At 41.3% G+C, this 27,256-nt stretch overlaps 3 protein-coding genes across 4 annotated transcripts; all 3 read right to left on the bottom strand.

Annotated features, from left to right (window-relative positions):
* Positions 1 to 922: 922 nt before the first annotated feature.
* On the bottom strand, positions 923 to 27,029 carry LOC5515626 (staphylococcal nuclease domain-containing protein 1). Its single transcript, XM_001635694.3, has 24 exons — positions 26,872 to 27,029; positions 26,606 to 26,755; positions 25,303 to 25,426; positions 24,902 to 24,986; positions 24,242 to 24,320; positions 22,497 to 22,572; positions 22,125 to 22,216; positions 20,315 to 20,429; positions 17,869 to 17,909; positions 17,008 to 17,114; positions 16,212 to 16,302; positions 15,172 to 15,263; positions 14,881 to 15,010; positions 13,917 to 14,416; positions 7,710 to 7,833; positions 6,927 to 7,022; positions 6,271 to 6,345; positions 5,051 to 5,108; positions 4,859 to 4,982; positions 4,020 to 4,089; positions 3,665 to 3,717; positions 2,461 to 2,515; positions 2,040 to 2,285; positions 923 to 1,484 (listed from the first exon to the last, which is right to left on the bottom strand). The coding sequence occupies exons 1-24, from the start codon at positions 26,914 to 26,916 to the stop codon at positions 1,419 to 1,421; spliced, it is 2,694 nt and encodes an 897-aa protein (XP_001635744.2). The 5' UTR covers positions 26,917 to 27,029; the 3' UTR covers positions 923 to 1,418.
* LOC125560629 lies at positions 8,285 to 11,032 on the bottom strand. Its single transcript, XM_048722489.1, has 2 exons — positions 10,459 to 11,032; positions 8,285 to 10,321 (listed from the first exon to the last, which is right to left on the bottom strand). The coding sequence occupies exons 1-2, from the start codon at positions 11,030 to 11,032 to the stop codon at positions 9,750 to 9,752; spliced, it is 1,146 nt and encodes a 381-aa protein (XP_048578446.1). The 3' UTR covers positions 8,285 to 9,749.
* On the bottom strand, positions 8,521 to 13,199 carry LOC116618768. Of its 2 annotated transcripts, XM_048722491.1 has the most exons (2): positions 12,885 to 13,199; positions 8,521 to 12,821 (listed from the first exon to the last, which is right to left on the bottom strand). In XM_048722491.1, exons 1-2 carry the CDS (start codon positions 12,927 to 12,929, stop codon positions 11,835 to 11,837), a joined length of 1,032 nt encoding a protein of 343 aa, XP_048578448.1. In that variant the 5' UTR covers positions 12,930 to 13,199; the 3' UTR covers positions 8,521 to 11,834. The 2 variants fall into 2 exon arrangements, with proteins under 2 accessions (XP_048578448.1, XP_048578447.1); XM_048722490.1 differs by having other exon boundaries at positions 8,521 to 13,197.
* Positions 27,030 to 27,256: the final 227 nt, after the last annotated feature.

Raw genomic sequence — 27,256 nt, 5'->3', positions numbered from 1 at the left:
ATTATTTTCCCAGCCGGCAGTGGTTCATTTTAGCACAAAAATTATCTCTAGAACAACAAATTCGACTCCGCAAATTTGCCAGCAGAACCATCCGGGAAGATATTTACTCAGCAACCGAGGGATCTAACATCTTACCAGACAAAAAGAAAAGTCTGCGGAACAGATATTTTGCGGAACTGATCCGTACCGTGCCCTTGTACAAACTAAACTATTTTTGTTTTCCCTAGACCGTATTGTCTTCTTGTTACTTACTTGGGTTAGAATGTTTCCTTTTTATTTCTTTTGGCTTCTGATTATTCTTGATCAGGAACTACCACACATAGTTCGATATCGAGGGGCTACGTACTATTTTGTGGGCACCTTGCAGGGTTCGTACTTACCCACAAGATTTTCAGGGGAATTCAGCTTTGGATGATTTCTCCATTCTTAGTTATTCTTGGTCTTAGTTTCGTACAGACCCGGAGAGGGGCTACGCACGACTTTATGGGCACCTCGCACTTACCCACAACTCACAGTCAGGGAGTGAAATAGGAGCAGTTAATAAAAGCAACATTTTTTATTATTATTTTCGATTAACTTAAAAGACGCACTGAGCTATTTGTAAGGCTAAGTTCAAAGGTATTATGAGCCATGAGCCGTATTCAATGCAATGAATCAAGTAAACTGTTTAATCTTAATTTGCATGCATTTGCATTGAATACGGCTCATGGATAATACGACGTTTAAACTTAGCCTAAGTGTTGTTGATTTCCAACTTTTTGATTACTTGAGACCCCTCTTGTGACTAGTGCCCAGGGCCCTAAAACGAGCAGTGGTGCGAGGCAAAGGCAGTCAGAGCAACGCCTTGCCGACCATCAAGGTTTACCTCATGACATTACAAGGATATCCCACCAATGCTCGATAATAAGAACATGACAATGGGTAGTTGTTTGTAATTTATTATTCACGTGACTCCACCTAGCTATTGCCTGCAATGAATATCTTTTAATTAAAATTTCATGTAGTAAAATATAGATGCTTGATGCATTCGTGGACTCACCACTAGACACATGCTTATTTCTCATCTCACAAATATTGATTATTTCATAGCTACTATCAATCTACTAGTGATATAATTTTTCAAAGAACAAAGGCAATTCCTCCACAATAGGCCTTTTTAAAGATTGAATTTTCGCATAAGCAAGACCCACATATAACAGGGTTCAATGCCGGATTATTTCAATTTCAGCTTGGCCATACATTTTGGTCATTCATGTTTATTGTGATAACTATCAAACAACACATTACAGCACAACAGACATACAGGTGACAAACACAGACTCATTGTGGCAATATAGTAGACTAGTCACGCTCTGGTCTAGCTCCATCTTTGTATTTTCTTAGAGAGTTCACGGTTGCGCGGGTCAGGGCGGTCCAGTTTAGTTGGGGTAACCAAACTCACGCGCGTCGTCCTCGGTGAAGTCTCCATAACGCCAGAGGTTCAGCTGTAAGGCAATAAAGCGAGGTTAGAACCAGAAAAGCGGGAAGATGTAGCGTAGCCAGTCATTCTTATTTTTTTATTCGAGCTGGATGAGTTTTCGAAAAAAAATATGAGATCAATTTGAGATCAAATTTATGACCCGGTGGGCAATTTAATGTTGACATAAATGCATTGGGAATATCAATTATTTGATACAGTGTGCCTTTTTTGTTCATTATCATAATTATTTACAATAGAAATTTCACCTTTGTAGTTTGTCTATTTTAAAGTTTTTCTGAGGATGTGGCTGACAGTTTAGAGCGGATGGCCTGTTAAACAGCACGGATTCTAATAGATTTTTTTGTCTTTTGTTAGTTGCGGTTACATTCGGCCCGCCGGAAGTAAACATGTGCGATTGCCGCTTTAATAAGGACGTCTATTTATCAGGGCTTTTTTCAAGGAACAAATCGACATTGTTCCTAATATCTTCTATAAATCATAACATGCTCATAAGGTTACTCCAATAATTAGGACGGCCCGTTAACAGTGTTTCACTATACTGGTTCTACTTAAAACTCACTCTGGTGGTCCTAGCTGTGTCTTGAGCCTTGCGGTACTCCTCCATCATCTTCTGCAGCCTCTTCTCCTTGCGCTTCTCCACCAAGACAAAGCCGTCGGCGACTAGGCTTTTCCCGACGTCATCTCCCCCCTCCGTCATGACAGATACAAACTCTTGTCCACCATTCTTGTACTCGACGTTGAGAAGGAACTGACGATTTAGGACACGTTTCTGGAGCTCTTCCATTGCGTCTTCGGCCTGGTCGGGCTGATGAAGACAATTAGCAAAATTGTGGAGTGATAAAACGGTGACCGCAGTTTATGTTTGTGAGGAAGAGCAAATAAGAGAACAAAATAAAACGACAAACAAGGGATTCTTGGAGAGATAGGAATCGCCTTAATCCTATTAATTCAGTTTGAATGGGCCATTGAAGTACACTCACGTCCTTAGGTAGCTCAACAAACGCCAAGGTGAACTCTTTAGCCTGGTTTGGGAATCTGTAAAAAAAAATATATTAAAATAACTTTTATTGATGCCTTCTGTAATATGGCATTGACAATTTTAATATACGGACCGCCTCTTGTCTGTAATAGAGGGTCTTTTAACGGGGAGTTGGGCGTAGATGTTTTTTTAGTCACATGGTGCACCTTGTATTTTTCGTTTTCGAGTCAGGAATGATTTTTGGTGTCGGAAGCCATTTCTCACTTACTGCGGCCGTTAGACTGCCAGCCAATGAGAGCACCGAAAAGCACCCTAACCCTTACGTACACACAGAATCGGCAACAACGCAAAACTCATAACCATTCGAGCTTTCAATTGCTGGTTTTGCGGTTATCGGTATTTTCTCGTTGTTTCGGTTTCGATAAGGTTCAGAGAATCTATCAAAGATTCAATATTTGTTATTTACGTCCGCAAAAAATTACTTGTAAACAAAAGGCATAAGGTGCAAGTGTGACCGGAAACGAGTGTATTTTAATGATCTTAATCAGATATTATAGTTGAAAGAGAATGGTTTGATTTTGGATGTACCTTATTACACTATTACACAATTTTCGCGACGTCAAAATTTCGTGATTTTGAGATGGCAATATTTCGCGACACTTTATTTTCAGGATTCTCCTATTTTCGTAAAAATCAGATCACTCTATTTTCGCGATTTTGAGATAATAAAATCAAGCAAAACAAGTGGAATTAAAATGTGCTGTAATCATCAAAACTAAAACAATTTGTAACAAAATGATCCGTGGGCTAAATTTAGATTAATAAAAATCTACATGTCCAACTCAACCCCTTACCGCCTAAATAGACAAGGGGTTTTCATAAAACGGACTGTCCCAAAGGCTTCCTGTGTACTTAATTTTCGCGCATCCCACTTTTCGCGACACTTAATTGTCGCGAATCTTTTAAATTAGATTAATAAAAATCTACATGTCCAACTCAACCCCTTACCGCCTAAATAGGCAAGGGGTTTTCATAAAACGGCCTGTCCCGAAGGCTTCCTGTGTACTCAATTTTCGCGCATCCCACTTTCCGCGACACTTAATTTTCGCGAATCTTTTAAATTCGCGAATATCGCTAAATTAAAGTAACGCGAAAATTAAGTGTAATAAGGTAGTTAGGTGGCACCACCGAGGTGTTGAACTTACGCAATGAAAGCAGAAGGAAGTGGGCACAATCGTGTGACTGGTAGAACTTCCCTCTGAAAAAGCAACCAAAATATTGAATTTAAAACAAACAGGGTTCCCTATCATACTTCATTGGTGGGGCTGGTAGGAGGGGGGTGGTTCTACATGCTTATCAACATTATTCTGCTAGACCCACAAGGTTCATGAAATTGTCCCTAATAAACCGAGTTTATGTTTAGTTTTAAGAAGAAAATTTTGGGAAGAAATCTCGGAGTAGCCCACCAACAACAAGGTTAACAACAGCGAAAAGTATAAAATATTTTAACAGCAACTCTTTTAAAGAGTAGTTAAAACAACTTAGACTGACTTCACTCACATTTCCATAATCAACATAGAAAACAGAAACTTCACTTGGAGATTTCACACTTTCGATTTTCGCCCGGTACCTGGTTGAAAAAAAAATGAAACATATTCAAAAGTCGTAAACTGGGTATAGAGTTAAATTTGACATGCAATCACCCAAGTTTTATCACCAATCATGTCACGTGTCATTATCTGTTGTCAGGCGCCATAACCTACAATATCACGTGTCATCCTCTCCTATATCACGTGTCATCCTCTCCTATATCACGTGTCATCCTCTCCTATATCACGTGTCATTATCTGTTGACAGGTGCCATAGCCTACAACATCACGTGCCAACCTCTCCTATATCACGTGTCATTATCTGTTGACAGGTGCCATAGCCTACAACATCACGTGCCATCCTCTCCTATATCACGTGTCATTATCTGTTGACAGGTGCCATAGCCTACAATAACACGTTCAATCAATGCTTTTTCAAGTGCTTGAAACTGAGGACAGCTATTCTGATATATATACGATACTTAATATTCAACAATAATCCTCTAAATTTTTATTCTTTCTCTTTTCTTGATAAGCAAAAGAAAATATCTATAATTTAATATTTATTAATTATACTTAGAATATTTAATTAAATATTGAAATTTAACGTCCCTCATACTGTCGGCCTAGACTGGCTACGCTATTTGCCGATAGTGTGAGTATGTAAAATATTATCTGTAAAATGAAAATAAAAACTGTTCTGTTCTGTTCATCCTCTTCTATATCACGTGCCATCGCTATCTAGGGCGCCAGCAAAATCACATGACTTCATCGTCACTGATGAAGTCATATGATATTAGGGAAAATTACCAGCTATTGTCCACAAATCGGGCAGCGCACATCTCTCCTTTCCTGGCTGTGAAAGAGCCCGGCAGTGGGGGGCTGGATCCAAGCTCTGTGTTTAGGTCTGTCATGAGTTGTTCAAGCTGGGGACCTGGAAACGAGGCAGGGGGTTAAGCACATTGGATAAACCCAAACGATTGTGAAAGTGACGTCACTTACCTGTTTCTACGAGTTGCGCGTAAAACGTGAGTTCGTTCTTGAATTCAGTGACAATAATCTAAAAGAAATAAGCGGGAAATAGTGAAGATTACGCAGCTACACAAAACAACAACAGCAACAATGAAAAACTCCACCCCAAACAACGACAACAATGGAAAACTCCACCCCAAACAACGACAACAACAATGAAAAACTCCATCCCAAACAACGAAACCAATAATGGAAAACTTCACCCAAAAACAACGAAACCAACAATGGAAAACTTCACCCCAAACAACGACAACACTAATGGAAAACCCCACCCCAATAACAACAACAACAATGGAAAACTTCACCCCAAACAACGACAACAATGGAAAACCCCACCCCAATAACAACAACAACAATGGAAAACTTCACCCCAAACAACGACAACAACAATGGAAAACCCCAACCCAATAACAACAACAACAATGGAAAACTTCACCCCAAACAACGACAACAACAATGGAAAACCCCACCCCAATAACAACAACAACAATGGAAAACTTCACCCCAAACAACGACAACAACAATGGAAAACCCCACCCCAATAACAACAACAACAATGGAAAACTTCACCCCAAACAACGACAACAACAATGGAAAACCCCACCCCAATAACAACAACAACAATGGAAAACTTCACCCCAAACAACGACACCAATAATGGAAAACCCCACCCCAATAACAACAACAACAATGGAAAACTTCACCCCAAACAACGACAACAACAATGGAAAACCCCACCCCAATAACAACGACAACAATGGAAAACCCCACCCCAATAACAACAACAACAATGGAAAACTTCACCCCAAACAACGACAACAATGGAAAACCCCAACCCAATAACAACAACAACAATGGAAAACTTCACCCCAAACAACGACAACAACAATGGAAAACCCCACCCCAATAACAACAACAACAATGGAAAACTTCACCCCAAACAACGACAACAACAACAAAAGCAAAAACAGCCAACCCAACACCGACAACAGCAGCAGCAGCAACAACAACAACAACAACAATAAGATAAAAAAAGACAGCGACATTAACTAGATTTAATAACACAAACAATGCTAATCAATAACGTAAACAGCAACAACAAGGATTCTGAACACTCTGAAAATCAATCCACCAATTCAATCCTTTATTCAAATACATGCTGAAACTTTTTTGATCACGTGATAGGGTACCTTTTTGTAATTGCATTTTCGCTCTGTTTCTTCGACGACGACAACATCTTTGGGCTCCTCATATTTGGCCCACATCTAGCAAATAAAAACATAAATTGTACTCTTTGTTACTAATAATGCTATACGAGATTAAACAGAAGAACCAAAACGTTATGACAGAACCGAAAGAATTACTACGGATACAAATTAATAAACTGAGCACTCATGCCGGTGTGAGCAGTATGCATTTTTCAAGTAATTATTAAGGCCTGCAGAACTTGGGTGATTTCGTCAGGCTTTGCCTTGTTCCAGTTTTTTTTAAAGGAAACTAGGTATTTAGTGATACGGATTTATTGTGCCATTAAGACTGCCAAAGCATCATTGTTGTCTTCGAAAATACCATAACTGCAATAAAACTAGCAAAACAATATAATCAGAGACAGATAAAAATAAAACTAAGGACATCATTTCTACAGTAGCGAACGTAGTTAGGAGAGTTTACAGTGCAAACGTCCGCGCCCTATTGACCATGAAATTTGGACTTTCCACGTCGAGGTTTAGTGGAAAACTTTATCAGACAAAACGCACTTTCACGTGCTGCAATTGAATTTTGAATCTGCCGTCGTCTTCCACGTTGCCGTGTCGTTGCTTGAGGTCCCTATTGAATACTAACGAACCTTTAACTTCTGCTGTTTGGCGAGTTCCTCTGCCCGAGACAGCTGATGGTAGAACGAGGTTCTTTCTGCCGAGAAATGTACTGACGAAAGCCCGGACTGAAAAAGAAAATACATATCTGGTCAACTTAAAACGTTCCCTTTTTTTATCTGATTAGCTGATGGTAGAACGAGGTTCTTACTGTCGAGAAATGTACTGACGAAAGCCCGGACTGAAAAATAAAATACATATCTAGTCAACTTAGAACGTTCCCTTTTTTTATCTGATTAGCTGATGGTAGAACGAGGTTCTTTCTGCCGAGAAATGTACTGACGAAAGCCCGGACTGAAAAAGAAAATACATATCTAGTCAACTTAGAACGTTCCCTTTTTTTTATCTGGGGACCTTGATAGGTTAGTTACCTTATTACACTTAATTTTTGCGTTACTTTAATTTCGCGAATTTCGCGATTTTAAAAGATTTGCGAAAATAAAGTGGCGTTTCTAATGTACATATAGAACGGTAAGAGGTTGAGCAAACTAAATTAAGCCCACGCATCTTTTTGTTACATATTGTTTCAGATTTTAATTCCACTTGTTTTGCTTGATTTTATAATCCCAAAATCTTGAAACCGCGAAAATAAAGTGATCTGGTTGTTACGAAAATAGGAAAATCGCGAAAATAAAGTGTCGCGAAATACCGCCATCTCAAAATCGCGAAATTTTAACGTCGCGAAAATTAAGTGTGATAAGGTACACAGACAACATTGGGGCTGCGCGGTTCCCTGTGTGACTACTTGGGCTTACCTCGACAAGCGCCACAGACAGATTCTTATCATCCACAAACATCCATCCAATAAAGTTGCCAGCCTTGTCGATCCCCTCGACCTCGACCTCCACTTCTCTTTGCATAACCATGTCCTTGGTGAACCTAAATATGGCGGTGAAGGGTGAATACATTGGACATCCAGGTATAATTGTGGGATGTATGGTATATGTGTATGAATACTTGGGAAACCTAAGGAGCGGGAAAATATAATGAATACATTAAACATCCGTGTATATATGTCTTTGGCGAACCGAGGTATAAGGTGGGAAAATAACTGATTAAATATCGTGTTTTAAATTTAGGGTAATTTGGATGTATGTGAATACTTGGTGAACCTGAGGAAAGGGAAAATATACCTTTGGCAAACTTAGATAAGGTGATGGAATAGGAGATAAATACATCAATGAGTGCTATAAATGTAGGGTAAATGCAAGAAAAGTATGAATGAGAAATTCCATAGTGCTCTTGGAAACGTCAAGTACGTGTTTAATGTCGCTTTACGCGTGAAAAGGAAATGCCCGCTTTGCAACGCAATGAATACACTAGGCACGACTATGGCAGAATATGGGGGGGAGACAGACCGATCGAAAGCGAGTTAGCGTGACGTGACGACTAGCGCGTGACGTAGCAACTGTAGTGTAAGCATATGACCTTTAGGCCTCACTCATCTCCCCTACACTCCGCGTGAAGGATCGGACGAGAGTATTGGCTGGTCCACAAACGCACAAGCACACCTTATAGCAAACAAACCCCGCTTGGGGAAGTCGTCAGACAGAACTAACCGCAGACTCTCGGAGATACTCCCCGGTTTATTTCAATAATAAAGCAATGATTAAGTTAATACTTGTTTACAGTTGATCGCCAAGCTAACACTGCCTGTACACACAAAGAAACCTGTCAGTAAAAGGGGGGGAGGGTGGGCAAATGTTTCTTTACAGTACCCGTAGCTTATGAAGCGAAAGAGCGAATGACTTTACTTTAGGTGTGGCGCTTTATATAGGTAGATAGCGACCAATAAGAATTAAGAACGTGTATAGTAAGGTATCTCACGTGAAACATATTGAGTAATACCTGTGCTATCGTAGCATGATACGTGTACTCGTACGATATAATTTACGAGTGACCTTTGAGCCTGGCTCCGGCTCCATTAACTGAAATTACCGTCCCTAGTGGTGACGGTAATTTTGGATTAATGTCGCTTTACGCGTGAAAAGGAAATGCCCGCTTTGCAACGCAATGAATACACTAGGCACGACTATGGCAGAATATGGGGGGGAGACAGACCGATCGAAAGCGAGTTAGCGTGACGTGACGACTAGCGCGTGACGTAGCAACTGTAGTGTAAGCATATGACCTTTAGGCCTCACTCATCTCCCCTACACTCCGCGTGAAGGATCGGACGAGAGTATTGGCTGGTCCACAAACGCACAAGCACACCTTATAGCAAACAAACCCCGCTTGGGGAAGTCGTCAGACAGAACTAACCGCCACAAGATGCAGAATGCATCCCCCCAAGCGCAATAACAACAATGCTTAAGTCAGCGTGACAGGCTGGACTATCGCCATTTTTGGTGCAGCAGTTAATAAAATGTTTTGTGGTGTACGTACGTAAAGCTGGTAGCAATCAGAGGACCAACGACCAAGCACTTTGATAAGCCAGTCGGGCAGGCCTGCAGCGGCAGCGCAGCTTGCCGCCCCAATTCTAAATGAGTGCCCCTTTAAACTGCTATGAGGAAGGCCGCAAGCGCGTGCTGCGTCTCTAAGAATGCTAGAGACCAATGACCGAGTTAGGTATTTACCGGAACGAAACCGAAAAAGTGGTCCTGTTGTGTACCCACAGATGCGAACGAACTCTTGCATCGCGGACACGGCGCATAGGTCGCAACCGGAGCGTGCGATTGTCAAAACGGTGCCTTGCCTGAAAGGGTCGGTTTTGGATGCCTTAATGACGACTTTCATGTAAAGCGGTGCTGAAGGGTTAGGGTGGAAATTTATGTCGACTGGAGATAAGTTATAAACTATGTCAAAGTTGCGTACGCCTGGGCAAGTAAACTCACTACAACGTAAAAACCAAAAAAGGCAAGTGTGAATGCCGCCCAAATCATATGGAAATTATGTGCGCTTAGCCAGCTAAGCAAAACCGGACGAATGGCTTTTAAGAGCTGTGGAGTTACGGGTTGACGAGCTGTTTTGTGCTGACCCTGCACCCGTAAAATGCCCCGCAAAACCTTGTTTAAAATTAGGCGACCCTGTATAGGGTCCTGAAATCCGTTTTCGATGTGCATGTTGCGAACGGCCGCCAAGTATGTGCGAATAGTACCGTGCTTTACTCTACGCGCGAGAAAGGTAACAAAATAGATAAGAGTACTCTCACTAGCTGGGAGAATGTCTCCGTGGCTGTCAAAAAGCCTATTCATGAGGCAGAAGTCAATGAACTGTTTCTCGCCTGCGTGATAAGTGCGTTTGGTGTTGATAGCAAGGGCCTTATCAGCGTAGTGTTTCACCTCGCGCGTTAGAGGGTCATTAGCGAAGGCGGGATGACACAAGGGGTCTGGTCCGCGGCCGGTGCGAGCTCTCTGAATCGTGCCATCTGAAACCGAGAAAGTGCATCAGAAATGCCGTTGAAATGACCTGGTACGAAGCGACAACGCACAACAAAATTGTGAGCCATGGAAATGCCTACTAAGTGACGCATAAGTGACATAATCCTGGGCGCTTTTGAGTGACCTGTGTTGACAATGTGAACGACTGATTGATTGTCACACCAGAACTGAATTCGCTTGCCCGAGAACTCGGAGCACCATAGGGAGCAGGCTACTACTATAGGAAATAATTCTTGCCATTCGATACTAATGCCTGTCTTTTTGGATATGGCGAGGTGAGGCGGCCATCGGCCTTGGAACCAGCGCCCAGAGAAGTAACCGCCGAAACCGATACTACCGCTAGCGTCGGAATAGAGTTCCATATCCGGGCTGGTTCGGATTGCTTCTTCGAGGAAGAAAGCTTTGCCGTTCTCCGTAAACTGCTGCCAAATTGCTAAATCTTGAAAGAAACCGTGGCTCAATTTGACGTGATGAAATCGGTGATTTACCCGACGCGTGAGATCTATGATGCGCTGAAGGAAAGTTCTACCCGGAACAACAACGCGGCAGGCGAATTGCAAAGTGCCGATTAAGGATTGAAGCTCTATGAGGCGAGCGGAACGCTTTCGCTTGAAATCCCGCAAGGATGCTTTAAGACGTTCTAATTTATCGGAAGGTAAGCGCGCCTCCATACGTAGGGTATCGAGCTCGATTCCCATGAATTCAAGTGTAGTACTAGGACCGATTGTTTTGGAAGCCACAACAGGGGCCCCCACTGAGATAAAGAATTTAAGCAGTCTTGTGAAACTCTCTAAACAGCCTAGTTTAGATGACTCCGCTACGAAAAAGTCATCCAATATGTGAATAACATTACGAACGTTGTAATTATGTTAAAGAACCCACTCTAGCGCTTCGGAGAGTTGATTAAATAAAAACGGCGCCGAGCGTAAACCAAAAGGCAAATATAAATCCACATAATAACGAGACTCCCAACGGACCCCCAGTAAATTCCAGTCGTTCGGGTGTATTGGAATTAGACGAAACGCCGATTTGAGGTCGGTTTTTGCCATAAAGGCACGTTTGCCGAGTGAGGTGAGAATGCTAATAGCGTCGTCCACTCTAACGTACTGGAGTGAGTAAGGGTCTTTAGGAATTCCATCGTTAATGCTATCTCCCTCGGGGAAAGATAAATGATAAATAGTGCGCCAGTCGGCCGAATGTTTTTTGGGCACTACCCCAACTGGGTGGCATTGAAAGTTAGGTAATGGGGGCGCGGAGAACGGGCCTGCCATACGACCTAAGTTGACCTCTTTTTCTATGTTTTTTGAAATTATCTCAGGGTGCACCCGAGCTGAAATAAGATTAGGTGAAACACGAGACTTTTGGGTGCCATCAAAACCGATGCGGGCACCGAAACGTAACGAATTAAGTAGGGAAGTCACGAATTCACGATCTGGATGGTACGATAGTTCCTGTTCTAGAAGATCTATTTTAATCGGTGTACTTATCGTTGCCTTTCTTTTACTGTGCAGCTGGGCGACCCGGAGCTTGGCTTCTGTTGCCATGGCGCTGGCCTGCGGATGCGGAGATTCCGGCGCGACACTGGTGAGCGGGATGGGAGTCGGCGCATTTTTGGCAAACGTGGGGGTAGATGCAGGCTTGACGGGAACAGCCGGTGACTCGGTTGAAGTCGAAGCACACGTTGTTACGATGAATGCGCGGTGAGCGGTGTGTGGCGAGGCGGTGTTGACCAGAAGGGCAGTCTTCGGAGCGATGGAAGGGGCTGGAACACGAAGCGCAGTGCGGTTTAGCCAACCCGGCGAATGTTACCGTCCACAGTTCAAGATTGACACGATCCCAGGGAATTGAGCGATCCTGAGCGGCATAGCGGCGAAAGTTCTCATCATATGTGAGCCACGCAAAACCCCGGTATTTTGCCGCCGCGGATGAAATGATCGCTTGGTATTGGATCATCTCCCGGGCCCGTCTTGGAAATGCCGTGACGATCGTAAGCGCATACCGCGTGTATGCGATGACCCATTTATAGAATGAGTCTATGCTCTGTCGTTTATTGCGCAAGAGCCTGACGCTCTCCGAGTTCTCGGCGAAACCAAGTTGGAATTCGGGCCCGGCGTGCGCAAGATTATCGGGGAGAAGGAGAGCAAGATCGATGTACTCACCCCGAGTAATCTTGCCCTCTAGTGCCTCGTCCAATGGGCGATCGAGAACCAAGGGAGACGCCGAGCCAGGAGTGCCTTCGCTTGCGACGACTGGTGGTGATGGAGTGTCCTGTTGTGGTGGTCGCCAACTTGCGAGAGCGTCGGACACAGTTTTCCGTATTACCGACAGCTGGGCTTCAGAAAAACCGGTCGGATCCGTCGGATGACTGGTGGTCGGATCCGTCGGATGACTGGTGGGCGCTTGGCGCCCCCTTTTGCCCCTCGGGGCTGAAGGTGAAGCCTCCTCACCGCCTCGAGTGGCTTGCCGGAGGCGATCTATTTGTTGCTGCCGTGTTCCACCAGAGGGCAGGTTGAGGGCTTGTAGTCGCAGACCAAGCACCTCGGTAGAAAGGCGAGAAAACTCATCTCCTCCAGACAAACGCGAACGTTTAGGCATATTCAAATGTTTCTTTACAGTACCCGTAGCTTATGAAGCGAAAGAGCGAATGACTTTACTTTAGGTGTGGCGCTTTATATAGGTAGATAGCGACCAATAAGAATTAAGAACGTGTATAGTAAGGTATCTCACGTGAAACATATTGAGTAATACCTGTGCTATCGTAGCATGATACGTGTACTCGTACGATATAATTTACGAGTGACCTTTGAGCCTGGCTCCGGCTCCATTAACTGAAATTACCGTCCCTAGTGGTGACGGTAATTTTGGATATAGTTCAAGATTAATCAGGAGGAAGTAAGACCGGGTACAAGCCGGAATAACTTTGTTTCTGAAAAATTTTCGTGGCCGAAGAAAGAACGTAAAAGGGACGTACTGAAACTGGGAGCCAAGGCAGGGTGGTAGCAAGGAGTGCTGGATCCTCGATATGGGGGACGTACTGAAACTGGGAACGAAGGCAGGGCGGTAGCAGGGGGTGGGGCACCCAAAAAAAAAAAATTCAAATATTATAAGAAAATGACCAGTAGAGGCGTGGCTGTACCCTCCAATGTTTTCATAACGTTTCTGTATTGTGCCCCACCAATATATCAAAGCCTGCTACGGCACTGCAAACGGTGCTAAAGGCTGATTTAGACAACACGATTTAGTTGTATGCGACTTGCCCGCAACACCTCTACAACTCGAGTCGTAGGGTGTAAATCAGCTTACGACTCCGTTACGACGCTCGGCTACGAAAGTCGCAGTGTGTAATTCAGGGCTAAGACATGTCGTAGGCAGGTCGCATATGACTAAATCGTGTTGTCTAAACCAGACTTAAAGGCGGTGTGAAAGTGAGTTGGAAATCGCAGTGTGTGATTAAGGGCTAAGAAATATCGTAGAAAGGTCGCCTTCGACTAAGTCGTGTTGTCTCAATCAGACTTAAAGGGGGAAGCGGAAATGATTTGGAGCCTACACACAGAGGTGTTCGCATTTGGTTAGTGGACTCACCTCTGTGCCTCGTCGCCGAAGGCGTCGCCATCCATATTAGTGATGACTCCTTGGCTCGTTGCAATCCTGCCTGCACGGGGACAGCTGATACCAGCGAGGAGGAATGTAACTAAGCAAGTCTCCTTTGGTAGGTACAGCCTCATGCGCGAACCACTCGCGACAAACTCGACAATAGCTGAGGATCGTCCCGCTCTTTGCAAAAAAGGTAAGAACTGTTTGGCTTTTGCTGCTTCTCCTGAAAGGTCAGCAACTCTGTGAATTGGTGGCTCCTTTTTGCTATGGAGTCCTTTGCCATTTTTGACCGCTCTTGTCTCAGCGGCCAAGAGCTCGTCATAGTGAGAAGACCGCTGGTCATCATCTTGCCTGTGGCGCAGAACTGTGACGAAACCCTTGGAGACAAGGGCCTCGGCAACATTGACGCCTCCGATAGTAATAGTCGCACATGTTCGCTCAGGAAAGCCGTCGTTTGGTAGTTTGATATAGTCAATCTTGACATTAACCTGGTGAAAAACAAAAACAAAGATAAACATGAGGAACAATGTGTTGTTAAAGTATGACGGAATTTCAAAATGGCCAAAAACAAAATTTCCTGTTAATTTAAAAGTATTAATTGGTGAAATCAATAACAAATGCACCCCTTGCAAGTAGGGAACGTGAAATTAGCGCTAACCTAGACCAGTATTGCTGCGGAAGTATCGCTTGACTGATCACGAGTCAGACTTAGTGTAAGAACAGCCGCAAACTTTGCTCGGCAAGCCAGGAATCCTGGCCTTGTTTTCTCAAGGCTTTATAATGCGATGACTAGGCAAGAAAACAACTTTCAGGTTTCAAAACAAATAACAAATATATAGGATATAAGCACTGTCACAGCCTACCCATGATGGAAAGGAAAGAGGAAATCGATCTCCTGATCATTCGCATTCCAAACAAATAAACTGCTACTAAACAACATGACTGCTATTACCTTTTTACCAACCAGCTTTTTCCTCATGAATTCTCTAGCTTCAAACATGTAAGGGATGTCATAAAGAGGTCTGGAGCGCTTGCTTTCTTTAGCTACAGGGGCTAGCTCAGCATCTTCCTTGGGCTGCACTCTGTGGAATAAATGGGAATTAATTTCCTGAAAGATTATTAGGCGGTTTAAAGGCCTGCTTATATTCGTGTCGGCCCTTCTACCCACCCCCTCCCCCCAACCACCCTAGCTATACGCCCGGTAACAATCTTTGCCGTTGAAACCGTCGCTTTCGCCTCTTACCTCGGGGGTCTAACACTTGACAAATGTATTTTCATATCTTTTCCACTTGGATGTCTGACAACAACAGCATCTGCGTTGACTATTTCAAGCACCTATAAAAACATTTTAAATTAGACCGAAATTCAGAGTGCTCAATGCTCTTGTAAAGAAGGCCAATCACGCCGCCATTTTATGCTCCCGCACAATGCCACACACAGTCAGTCAGAGTCACACAAAGCATCCACTTCAATCAGCTAATTCATGTGAGTAACCCAGATCTTTCTATTCAATTATCGTCAATAGCATATCAGACCTTATTCGCAGGTTGTTATTTTGTAGATTCCTTTAAAATAGACCGTTATATTTTAATGATAACAAAGGAGTGGTTGATCGACATTGTTTAATGATCTGATTCAACATTCAACCTGCATCTAGAGAAGACCTTTTCAAATCCACGGAAGGGAAATGAACCACAATATGCGGCAATAACGTAGGCAACCATTATCCTGCTACTTTGATTTATTTTGCATTGAAATATCTTGTCATATTTTATATGACAAGATTATTTTAAAACAAATAATAGGATTAAGCATCATGTTCTTCTTTGGCAAAAACAATAGATCAATTTTTATTGAAAGATTGAATAAATCTCAGGCGATTCAAGGGGATTCATTTCCCTATACAGAAATGTACATCTCAATTTAATAGATATTATCATGACACTTGCTTAAAATAACAACAAAGCCACATAAGCCACCCCTCATAAAAAGCCGGGACAACTCCCAAACAAATTTCGCATAGTTTTTAGTGTTATTTCCTTTATACGCCACGATGTTCGTCATCTCGTTATCAAAATATTGTTTTGGCCCCATAATGATAAAAAAAAAAGTTTGAAAACCAAATATCCCGAACTTGGGTCCAGCAATGAATTCGTATCTTTTGCTTAAATGAACTAGCGAGGAGTTTATGAATGTCACGTGTCCTCTGTTTTTTTTCATAGCCATTCCCAGCAAGTAATATAGAAATGTCACCAGCAAGTAATGTAGAAAATGTCACTGTACCTTTCCAGAGAATTCCTGGTCCTTGATCTCAATGGCTGGGGTACTTGGGACGTACTCTTTCCAAATTCGTATTCTCTTCTCTTTGGCAAGCCTAGGAAAAGTCCCATAAGCAAGAGTTAAGGCCTTCGTCTTACCCAGTGATTATGTACTGTATGAAGTTACCTTAGTTAAGTCACCGAGGCTAAATCACGAGTCACGTGATAATGCCACGTGTCCAGTTCAATCACGTGATAAGGCCCCTTATCCCCAAGGCCACGACATCACGAAACACGTGATATTGCCCCTTAGTCCCGTTAAGTCACTTGATACGTCACCAAGGCCACATTGCAAAACAAGTGACAGGGTCAGCAAGTCTCATGTTTAGTTAAGTCACGTGATAAGGCCACATCATCACAAAACACGTGATACTCATCACAAAACACGTGATACTCATCACAAAACGCGCGATATTGCCCCCTTAGTCACGTGTCTATATAAGTCACGTGATAAGGCCACATCATCACAAAACACGTGATACTTATCACAAAACACGTGATACTCATCACAAAACGCGTGATATTGCCCTCTTAGTCACGTGTCTATATAAGTCACCTGTCCAGTTATTTCTAGTAATTCTCTCAGTATATGGATTGTCTGAAAGCTTACTATGGGATTTGCACGGCTAGCTCCCGTCTTATTTAAATTTTAGTGAGTGAACAGTATGACATCAACGCCTTAGCATTGCAGAGCCAATGCGGTGCCAATCTTAGCAATCTTTGAACGTGGCTTTTTCATGCTAGACTTAAATATGACTCACTTTTCAGCAGCCCTGAGTATGTCGTGTCCCTTGGAAAGCACAGCCATGCTCCAGTCTACACATCGTGCGAATCCTTCTCTCAGAAGCAGCTCGGAAATGTTACCAGCCTGTAAAACAAATCATAAAGTTCGGAGTTAGGGCCAGGCTAAACAAGGCGACATGTCGAGCGCGACATGTAGCGTGTGTTATGTCTCCTAAATATTCTCTAGTTTACCCACTACCAAAAACATGAAGTGCGCGACAAATTTTGTAGAGCGCGACACGAAAATGATTCTCAACTATCTGAGAAACATTTTCTTGTCGCTTTTACAAGATTTGGCGCGCGCTATAATGTCTCTTTGGGTGGCTAAAGGCCCTGTCACACGTAGATTTTTCGGCTGCAACTTGTCTCGCAAAAAAATTGTTGCAGGTCGCACGCACCCTGTCACACGTGAAGTTTTTCCTGCGACTTGAAGCAATTTGTTGCAGAAAGTAGAAGAGCGTTCTACTTTTCGTGCGACTTTGAGAAATGCAAAACAAGTTGCAAAGGGCCGGGGTGTCACACGCAAAAAAATACGCGTGCGACCTGCCACAATTTTTTGCGAGACAGGTCGCAAGAGAAAAAACGTACGTGTGACAAGGCCTTAAGATACATGTCGCACGCTACATGTCGCGCTCGACATGTCGCCTAGTTTTGCTAGGCCTTTACTACAAGCCTAAAACAAGTACAGTATTTAGTTCAGAAACATTAGGAGTCTATAAAACACAGCATTTAGTTGCGGAACACTAACAGCCTACAGTAGAAAACAAAGCATTTAGTTCCAGCCTACAAAAAGCATAGCTTTGTTGGCAACGCTGACTGGATATTCATTGAATACTTACGGGATGTATAACTGTGCCCAAGAAATTCGTGTTTGATACACCTGAAAAATGAAGAAGTGGCGTTAAATGAGATAAGTGGGGAATGTTGTTTTTTTCTGGAGCTTAGCGAGATCTAGCCATTGTAGTAAAAGTTTTGAGTAAGTACAAACTTTGCGTGCAGTACGTACTGCATTTATGCGGCATCCCATTGCATATTTCATTTCACAAAAATTAGCATTAGCATTCTCATATAAGAGACGATCTCCCAATCAAGTTCCTAAAATCACACTAAATGAAGTTTTGCTAAACTTTTCTTCCGATATGATCCAGGCGCTAAAAACATGAAAGCTTTAAATACTTTTTTATTAAAGACTCCTCCATAAAGACACAGTGCAGGGCACTCTTTGTTGGGAAATCTTTGGTGTAATGACGTCAAACCACACCTGATCGCTAATGACAGACAGGGTAAATTATTCTAGTCTTAGCATTTGGCGGCAGCAGGGCTTGTCTAGTAACAGTTTTGGTCAATCAAAAATTTGAGTACTGTACGTGACACCTTGACGTCAAACCGCACCTAATCCGAAGACGGTAAATTATTCTATTCTCCAAATTCTAGACTTCAAATTGTAGTCTTCAAATTTGAGTCTTCAAATTCTAGTCTTCAACTAAGTGGGCAGCGCTGGTTGTGCTAATAACACTTTCAAAAAGAGGCTAAAAGTAGCTTAAGCAGAAAGAAAAAACCAAGACAGTAGACAAACTGTAAGCCGCTAGTTTCAGAACTATTGTCGATAGGGTGCAATAATGGCAAGACCCTATAAAGAAATGTCCTTATTAGAACTAGCGCAGTTTTACAGAGAAAGGAACAGAGAGATTTTCATCGGAAAAGTTGAGCAAGTAGAAAAGCGAATAAGGGTTAGCGCCAAAAAGATAGTCGACCGCTACGAAGGAAACATAAACCGCGATAAAGGAAGAGCGAAAAATAGCGTACGCCTACCACCTCTTCCATGCCTTTCACGCTTCAAGGAAAAACCAGAAAACAGTAACATAGGTAACACGCCGAAGCGTGGTAAAAAGAGGGATCAGGATCAAGTGTAAAGCGAGAAAGACGGCGGGAGTCGGACGAGGAAAAAAAAATCGAGGAATTACCCAAGCAATCACAGCATTCACAGCAAACGCAAGAAAAGCAAGCCAGTAAGAAGGCAAGAGATTCTAGGCGCCGAGAGGAAAACGGCAAAGAGGGGCATACTTATTTAAACGGGGTGCCTGTTGCATCACCTCCCAAGAAGGCGCCAAAAAAAAAGCACAGACAAGAAGTGAAAATCAGGCCTAGCGAGGATATCTATTGCGGTGAGCTGCCATATCACATTTTTAACAATACCTCACCAGAAACACGTAGCAATACGAGCAGTGAGAATCACTGGGGGAGAAAATCCACTCGCACGACTTGTATGGTCGTTCCCTTTTCCCGCAAGCACCAGAAAAGCAAAGTAATGAGACGAGGATGGATTCATGGCCGGAAGCGAGAGATGAAAAACAGGTATGTTCAAACAACTTGCCTGATTCAACTTGTACTCAGAAAGAAAGACAAAGGCTTAAGAGCGAGCGTGTTGTACATGGAGAGGCCAAAAAGGAGCAAGATGAAGGGAAATGTCCAAACAAATGTGAGGGTAATTCCCTTCCACAGAAAGCATACGAAAAACAAAGGTTTAAGCTCGCCGAGAGTGCTTCAAGGGGTGAGCCCAGACAGGGCCAAGAAGACGGCAAATGTTCAAACGAATCCCACGGAAATCCTCTCCCTCGGGAAGCACCAGAAAGACCAAGCGAAAAGAGTAAAAAAGCTAGACGGGTAGGAAGAAAAGAACAAGAAAGAATGCTCCCCAAGGAACAGACGGAAAGGGCAAGACGGTTACAGCCACAGCAGAAAAAAATATCTCTGAGTTTTCTTCACTTAGGCGATCTGGTGAGTGCGATTTCACAGATTCAACGCAGCTAGAGCGTACACGTCTGAGGGCCTTGATGAAGAAGTACGGAAGGGAGAAGATACTACTGAAGGAATAGGTGACTGGCCTTTTAGAGAATATTGCCATACAATGAAACAATGACAGGTGAATATCTTGATATTTGAATGATTTTTTTTTAAAGTAAAGATCCAGTAGTAGTTAACACGATGACAGTAATCAGTACTAATAGTACTGGTACCTTATATATAATAAGGAAGCGGGCACACGGGTTGTAGCGGTGTATGGGCAAAAAGGTATGAAGAATTCAATGAGGAGTTTTAACATTAAAATGGCGATATTTTCTGTAAACCTTTCAGAAATTTTTAGCCTTTTTATAGAAATCTAGCAGCGGGTATAAAGATTTGTCATTGTATAACTTTCAGAAAGCTAATGCTATGATCAGTCATCGCAAGCGTTCAATATTCATGTTCTCTCTACGTGTACTGTAAGTATAACTTGGCACTCACCTTCCAAGATAACTTTCACTTCTCTTTGTAAAAGTCTACTCTCTGTAAAGAATTTAGCTTCATCTGCAAATGGTTCAGGGAATTCTTTGTCCCCTTCCCGCTTGAACATTGGTGACTGTTGAAAAGACACATACAGAAGTATTCTTTGAATTTTTCATAAGTTTATATAATGCAGTTTAACCGTTTTTATAGCAGGATTGATCGGATATAACACTAATCCAAGAAGTCCCCGTTCGCTGTTGCTTGGAAATCTCATTAGTATAGCCTATTACATGTGTAACACATGTCAAAAGCGACGTTTAGGAGAGAACAATTCTTCATTGGAGCTGTATTTCTGGTGTGAGTTATGAAATGGAATTTTACGTCCCGGTACCTTTAAATTCCAATTTAATTTTTCGTTGTTGAAAACGTGAGCAAACACCTTATTTAACCCATTGACTCCTGACTATTTTTGAGCTGAATTTACAAAAAAACAGACTGAAAACAGATACCTCCCCCCTATTCTGAGTTTTATACAGCCCGTCAAAGTCAAACACAGCTGCACCTAGTCAGCGGTATCCAAGCTTTCCAACAGTGCTTTGCGGTCCCCACTTTTAATCCCTTGTCGTTGTGCTGAAGCCAACACAAGTTGATGGTTGCTTGTATTTTTCATCAAAAATACAGCTATGAGCATATTAGGAGAGTGTCTCAGGACATCATGAAGTCTTTTGGGGCATAAATGAGTGCTTTGCTTATGGATATTTGCAAGCAAAGGTGGATTCATGATGATTTTTTCTTGTTTGGCTTTGCCTGGATGAGAAAATAATTTTCTAATGAATCACCACAGCTCTCTTAAATGCTGTCTTTTAAAAAAACTTATAAAAAACCATCTGACTTTGGGGACAGGAGTGTTGACTGGCCCTCCCCTCGTGAATTTTTCCCTGGATCTCCCAGAATGCTTTTCAATCCGTAAAGGCATCTTCGTGGTTTTACAAGCCTTCAAGGAGTGGACATTGTGTTTTGAGGCCATGGAAATGAACCTGGAGGATCAGAATAAAGGTATCTATTTGTGTCTTGAGCTGTGTTTGCTGATCTCTCTCCCTTGTGTTGTATTTTGAGCGTTTTATTGAGAGGGGTGATTCTGCTTTTCTTTTTCGATTTGAAATTTGTCAAAGAACCTGTGCTATTATTTGGCTTAAGAGTAGTTGCCAACACCTTGGTTGGATGCATATCTTCAAGACCATTTATCCCTTAGACTGATGCCTGAGTATTTTCATCTTGTTGTGTTTAGTTTGCATTTATGAATTTTTTGGGTTGTGAGTACTTCCCATAGCCGGTACAGGCCGGTTGAGGGGTCAATGTGTTAAACTAAAATGAACGCATTTTCAAGGTCTTGTAGACTTTATCATTTCATGTTTTTTTATGCCAAAATTCAAAACGATATTTTCATCCAGACTCGAATTTACATGTGCAGGCTCAGGGAAGAATTTCTTGCAACTTTTATTTTAGGCCATCTTCTGTGGATCTTTAAAGCCGCATTGTCACCAGTTTACTTCCGGTCGATTACGTAACAATCTCCGATGATTTTTAACGGAAAACGCGAAAAATATTTCAAAATATTGAAAGCAGTGTGTCTGTTGCAAGTTTTTTCGAGGATGTGAATGGTAATTTAGAGCGGATGGCAAGTTAAATATCTCGAATTCTAATAGATTATTTTGTCCTTTAACGGTCGATTTTTCCGTCGGACCTCCGGAAGTGAAGTGGTGACAATGCTGCTTTAACACAGCTTTTATGCAGAATACCTAGCTCTTGTTTTGTACTGTGACATTACCTTTATTCCAGAGAGCATGACTGTGATGTGGTAAAACTCTGGTAGCAGAAACAGCCTTACAGTACATCCATCGCGAACATGCTCAACTATAGCTAAAGAGGACATGAAAAAGAAAACATCAGAATGTAAAATGTTGATCTCCTGTAAGCTATTTGGAATTAAAGAAAAGAAAATGAGATTTAATTATAGGAACCCCAAATAAGTTTGCAATTTAAATCACTTACTGTCGGCTTTTGACAAGGAAACTTGTTCAACATGGAATTGTTTTTTCTTTTATAATTGTTCGGCAAATGATTTATAATTCCATTTTATCGTTCACTGGGGCATTGTTTACAAGGGAATTGTATATCATAGAAATACTAAGAAGCTTACCCGGTATTTCTTTACCAGTATGAGTGTCAAGAAAGTGCCTTGGGTTTTCAACTGACCAGTTAATTTTCCTAACATGCTGTAGAGATAAAGGAACAACAGTTACAAATAAGAAAATATATGATGTCATCTTTGTTAGAAAATATTTGCTCACAAACAGTATGAGTACAGCAGGGCCGTGCTTACTCAAACTCTTAATAGAAAACGAAGCCCTTTCACGGCAAGCTTTTGCTGGGGCCCACATTCTTCATAACTGAACTTTTCTTACGCTAAGTTGAACATTTTCTCAAACCCCCCACCCACCCTTATTGGACTCTTGTTGTGATAATTATGCTAATGTATTTACAGACAGACTTTCAAGTGGTAAGTTTCTGACTGGCCTATCCAGACAAAGCCTGGTACCATGCACCCAGCTGTGGAATGGGAATGGATGGCGGGCGCACCGAAACCACCACAGCTGGAAACCAAGCCTAAGATAGTGCCCAACTTTATAGGAGATTCTTTTAGTAATCATAAAAGTATAGGTACATGAATCTTGTGTGATGGAATTCGCTCAAGATTAATAACCAACGAAAAACAAAAAGTGTCAAAAATTTTAATTTAAAAGAGATAAAAAAGCTCCTTTAGTCTGAGTTAATAGAGTATACTGTATATATTGCCAGAAAATGCCAAGAAGTATGATTTATCTTGATTTCTTAGCTCAAGCCATCCAAAAAAAAAAGACTGAAAACGTCCCAAAAAATGTCCAAAGTCGAGGAAAATGAGCTCAGTTTGCATCAACAGAATGTTTGAGAATTACTTATCAACATGGGGTCTGAGTTGTCTGAAACACGAGGTTCCAGTGTAAAAAGGAAAGCTTCTCCCTCCCCTGAGCTCAAATTTGCAAATTATCATAACACTGCCATGCTACCGTAGCAATCACGAATTAGTATAAGCCTCCTGTGAAATTGCTTATCTCTGAGACTCAGTCAGCTGGAATAAAATTATTTTTACACAGGCAACAAGACAGTTGTGTTAAGAGATTGATAAGTTAGTGATTTGCTGTCCACTCATGTTTTTGGTACAAAATTTTAAAATTTGCGCTATCCGTAATCTAGCACGTCTGCATAGAATATTCTTGCACTGTGATGAAAATGCTCGTATTTTAGAGCATGCACAGCTTGGATTAGCAATATTTTACAAGAAATGGGAACATTTTAGGTGGAAAAGTCAAGATTATTCTTGCACTGTGACAACAATGCTCGTATTTTAGAGCAAGCACAGCTTAGATTAGCATTATTTTACAAGAAATAGGAACATTTTTGGTGGAAAAGTCCAGAATATGGATTTTAAATTTAGTGCTCAGAGCAATCACATGACGACGGTTGATTGATAACAGATTGTTCTTGAGCCCGGGGGGTTGGGAGGAGCTTTCCCTTTTATAGCGGAACCTCGTATTGAAGTTTGAATTAATGGGAATCTTAGTTATTCACAAGGAGTTTGAGTTTTCAAAAGTTTGAATTAACAGGGGGACTTTCTTATCCACAGGGAATCTGAGTTGTCTGAAATTTGAATTTTTTAATGGGGGTCCTCAGTTATCCACAGAGAGTCTGAGTTGTCTGAAGTTTAAATTAATTGGGGTCTTATTTATCCACAGGGAGTCCGACTTGTCTGAAGTTTGAATTACTTGGGGTCTTAGTTGCCTATACACAGGGCATTTGAGTTGTCCAAGTTTGAGTTGCTTCTATTGTATTTAAAGCTAAAAATACCTCACTGGCATCATTGGCCCATCTGCCTTTGCCCTGAGTTTTTGCATGTTCTTCAAGATCAATCAGCTTGGTCTGTTCGCTGTGGAGGTATAAAGATACAGTCTTGATTTATTCTAACCATTTTTGTTGTTTTAAAAACAGAGAAGATATTTTCATTATTATTAGCATTTAGTGAAAAAAAGATGATGTTAAAGTTAATGATGCAGTAAAAACATCGAAACAGGGTGCTGTAGTTGATTAGGGTAATATGTGCCATTATTTATAATGATTATCATGATGATGATGATAACCAGTGGTACTTTTATAATTAATGGTATAAGCAAATCAGGGGGTTGTGGGGAAGGCAGAAGACCTCAGCTGATGACAATTATAATGATGGATTATTATTTCAGTATTATTTCAAGGAAAGATATATTAGTACAATATATAAATTTTAATAGATTTTCAGTCTTCTCAGAAAGATTTCAAGTAGCAGGTTATTATGAGTTTGGAAGTGGTTTGGGTGCTGAAGTTTTTCTTTTTCCTTGTCAGAAAAAAAAAACATAATTTATCATTTTTCTGTCTGGATGGAGCCGGTCAAACTTCCAGAGGAGAAGGCTTGTTCAGCTGGCAGCCAGTGGGTTTTGAGAAGGCTGGATTTTATACATAGCAAATACATACTCTGAAGGCTTGATTCCTCCACGTCTCACTTCAACTAATCCCTCAGCAACAATTGCTTCTGTGACATTCTCAAGCTCACCAGTGGCTGCATTAAAATATTATCAAATTTTCACTCGTAAAATAAAAAGAAAACAGTTGATAGACATCTTTGGGATATTGGACATAATGAAATATGTGGTATATGTGAATACTAGATACCATAATTCAAATTTTTAATTGTGTGCTTTGTACTATTCCAAACAGCCCAGCTCATGACTTTATTCTTCTTTGAGAAAAAGCACCATTTTTTATCCTTACGAGTGTGGATACAATAGGTAATCAGTTGGTATGGCCAAGTCGGTCGGTCCATTCAAGAATTTGTGATCACATTACCATAATGCAAAAACAACAGTCACACATACCATTTTTTAAGAAGATGCACCCATACTCTCTGCCAGTTCCAGGAACTTTATACTCAACAGAGAACAAAACTTCTTTGCCAATAAGGCGTGTACGTAAGAATTCACGTGCTTCCCAGGCAAAGGGCTAAAGGTAATCAACAAAATGTAAGCATTGAATCTTGCAGATGGGATGCTCTATGGGTTTACTTTAAAATCCTACGACATATTAGGCAATGTAGACGCTTGTATGAGCAAATTCAATCACCAGTGATCGCCAGCAAATTTGATTACCACTATAAGACAGATCAGACAGATCAGACGTCCAGGTAAAGGCGAGTTCACTGCCATTGGCAGCAAAGAGAGCTGGCAATTTTCAGCAAGCAATTGGAATTTGCAGTTACAAAGTGTACTAAATGACATAGTATGGTGTAGGCTTCTTTTTTCTTCTGTTATAAAGAAGCCCCTTGAGCCCCAACACCAGTTTCCAATTTCTAGCTAGTTTAATAAAAAAAAAATTCAATATATAACACTATATTAAGCCATGTTGCGACTAGGAAAGCAAATAAATAAAAAATATAACCATTTTTCCTAAAATAATTAGGATTATTTAAAAAAAAAATGGTTAGCTATAATATAGGTAGCACTTTTTGTTAGCGGCGAGACTATCAGAAGAAAACAAAAGAAATGAACGAAGTGATAATATATACAAATTTGTTGCAAATTGGCTTCCCACGTGGTAATAGAGAAACGTCTTTTCCAGCCACAAAAATTTACAATAATTATCGGTGCACAATGCACAGGAAGTATTTCAAAAGATTATGGATAAATTTGGTGTTGATAAACGCAAAGAGGGACTTTTTATTGAATAAGAATGCACGCAATGTTTTGTTCGAGACTAACTGGTTCGAAACCAAGCAAGGTTATGTTTTGAATCGCGAAACGTCTTCTTTAAAGTATTTCCTCAATTTTTAAGAGCAAAAAACCAAGAAATAATTTGTGATATAGTAATTAATGTTAGTGCACTAGTTTCTCAGTGGTTAAAACAACTTAAATTTGCCCGCTCCGTTATTACGGGGGCCAATGAATGGACGTACGTTTCCCTCTTTGATTGGCCCAAAAAGCCGGCTAGGAACCGAAACCATGGTCTCTTTATAGTAAAATAACAATATTACCAAATACATTTAATCCGATCTCATAATATTCTCTGTAAATAAAATCCCTTAAAAATAGTTTCGAAGTTTAAAGTTGCTTGAAAATTATAAGTAATGTGTCTGGTTATAGATTGGCTTCTTTCTTCTGTGTACGTGTAATCAACTGTTATTACCTCATCATTTGTAGCAGTGCTCGATTCCACGTTTGGATTTGCTCTTCGCGCTAGCTTTGGGGCTGTGATATTAGACAGACAGAGTTGCCTCTCTGGCGGTGGTCCCCCTTTTGGTTGCCCTCTTATAATTACACTGTCGCCCGACAAAACCTGGTATAGATACACGCAAGAACGATTATGATTTCCGTGGGGCCATAGAACACTATAGTTCGTCAACAAAGAAATGTCTCTAGAATGAATTCAACGCGTTATAATATAACACTCACTTGTTTTACGATCCCTCGAATCATTGGGGGAGCCGGTTGAGCCATTATTTTGTTCTAGGAGCCTAAAAATCCTTAGTTCACCCAACAAACTTCAAAGCAAAAAGGAAAGAAAAAATTGATCAGATACTCTTTTCCAAATATGGGTTTGCATTACGTCACATCCTTTGGTACTTAGGCTCTCACGGCAAGTGTATTGGAACGTAAATAACAGTAATAAAAATGATAATGCATCAGTGAATAAAGGCAACTTTCGAAATAAAAGTTGCTTAGCAGATTGATTATCCGGTGTTTTTTTTCTGGTGAAATAAACGTTCTAGGTATCGCCCCGAAAATCCTTTATTTAGTAACAGGAAGTAGCTCCACCGGAAGTGTCGAAAGCATTTTA

Source organism: Nematostella vectensis, chromosome 15, assembly GCF_932526225.1.
Source record: "Nematostella vectensis chromosome 15, jaNemVect1.1, whole genome shotgun sequence".
NCBI lineage: Eukaryota > Metazoa > Cnidaria > Anthozoa > Actiniaria > Edwardsiidae > Nematostella > Nematostella vectensis.
Note: the sequence above shows the minus strand (reverse complement) of the source record. Positions and strands in the feature narration are given on the sequence as shown.

Bases quoted from the DNA above. Each gene is read 5' to 3' on its own strand.
- LOC125560629 (XM_048722489.1), bottom strand. From the start codon at position 11,032: ATGGGAATCGAGCTCGATACCCTACGTATGGAGGCGCGCTTACCTTCC. The intron at 10,322-10,458 runs GTCACTCAAAAG...TCTCGGTTTCAG, and splicing joins CGTTCACATTGTCAACACAG to ATGGCACGATTCAGAGAGCT.
- LOC116618768 (XM_048722490.1), bottom strand. From the start codon at position 12,929: ATGCCTAAACGTTCGCGTTTGTCTGGAGGAGATGAGTTTTCTCGCCTT.
- LOC5515626 (XM_001635694.3), bottom strand. From the start codon at position 26,916: ATGGCTCAACCGGCTCCCCCAATGATTCGAGGGATCGTAAAACAA. The intron at 26,756-26,871 runs GTGAGTGTTATA...TATCTATACCAG, and splicing joins TTCGAGGGATCGTAAAACAA to GTTTTGTCGGGCGACAGTGT. The intron at 25,427-26,605 runs GTAATAACAGTT...GATTACCTTTAG, and splicing joins GCACTGCTACAAATGATGAG to CCCTTTGCCTGGGAAGCACG.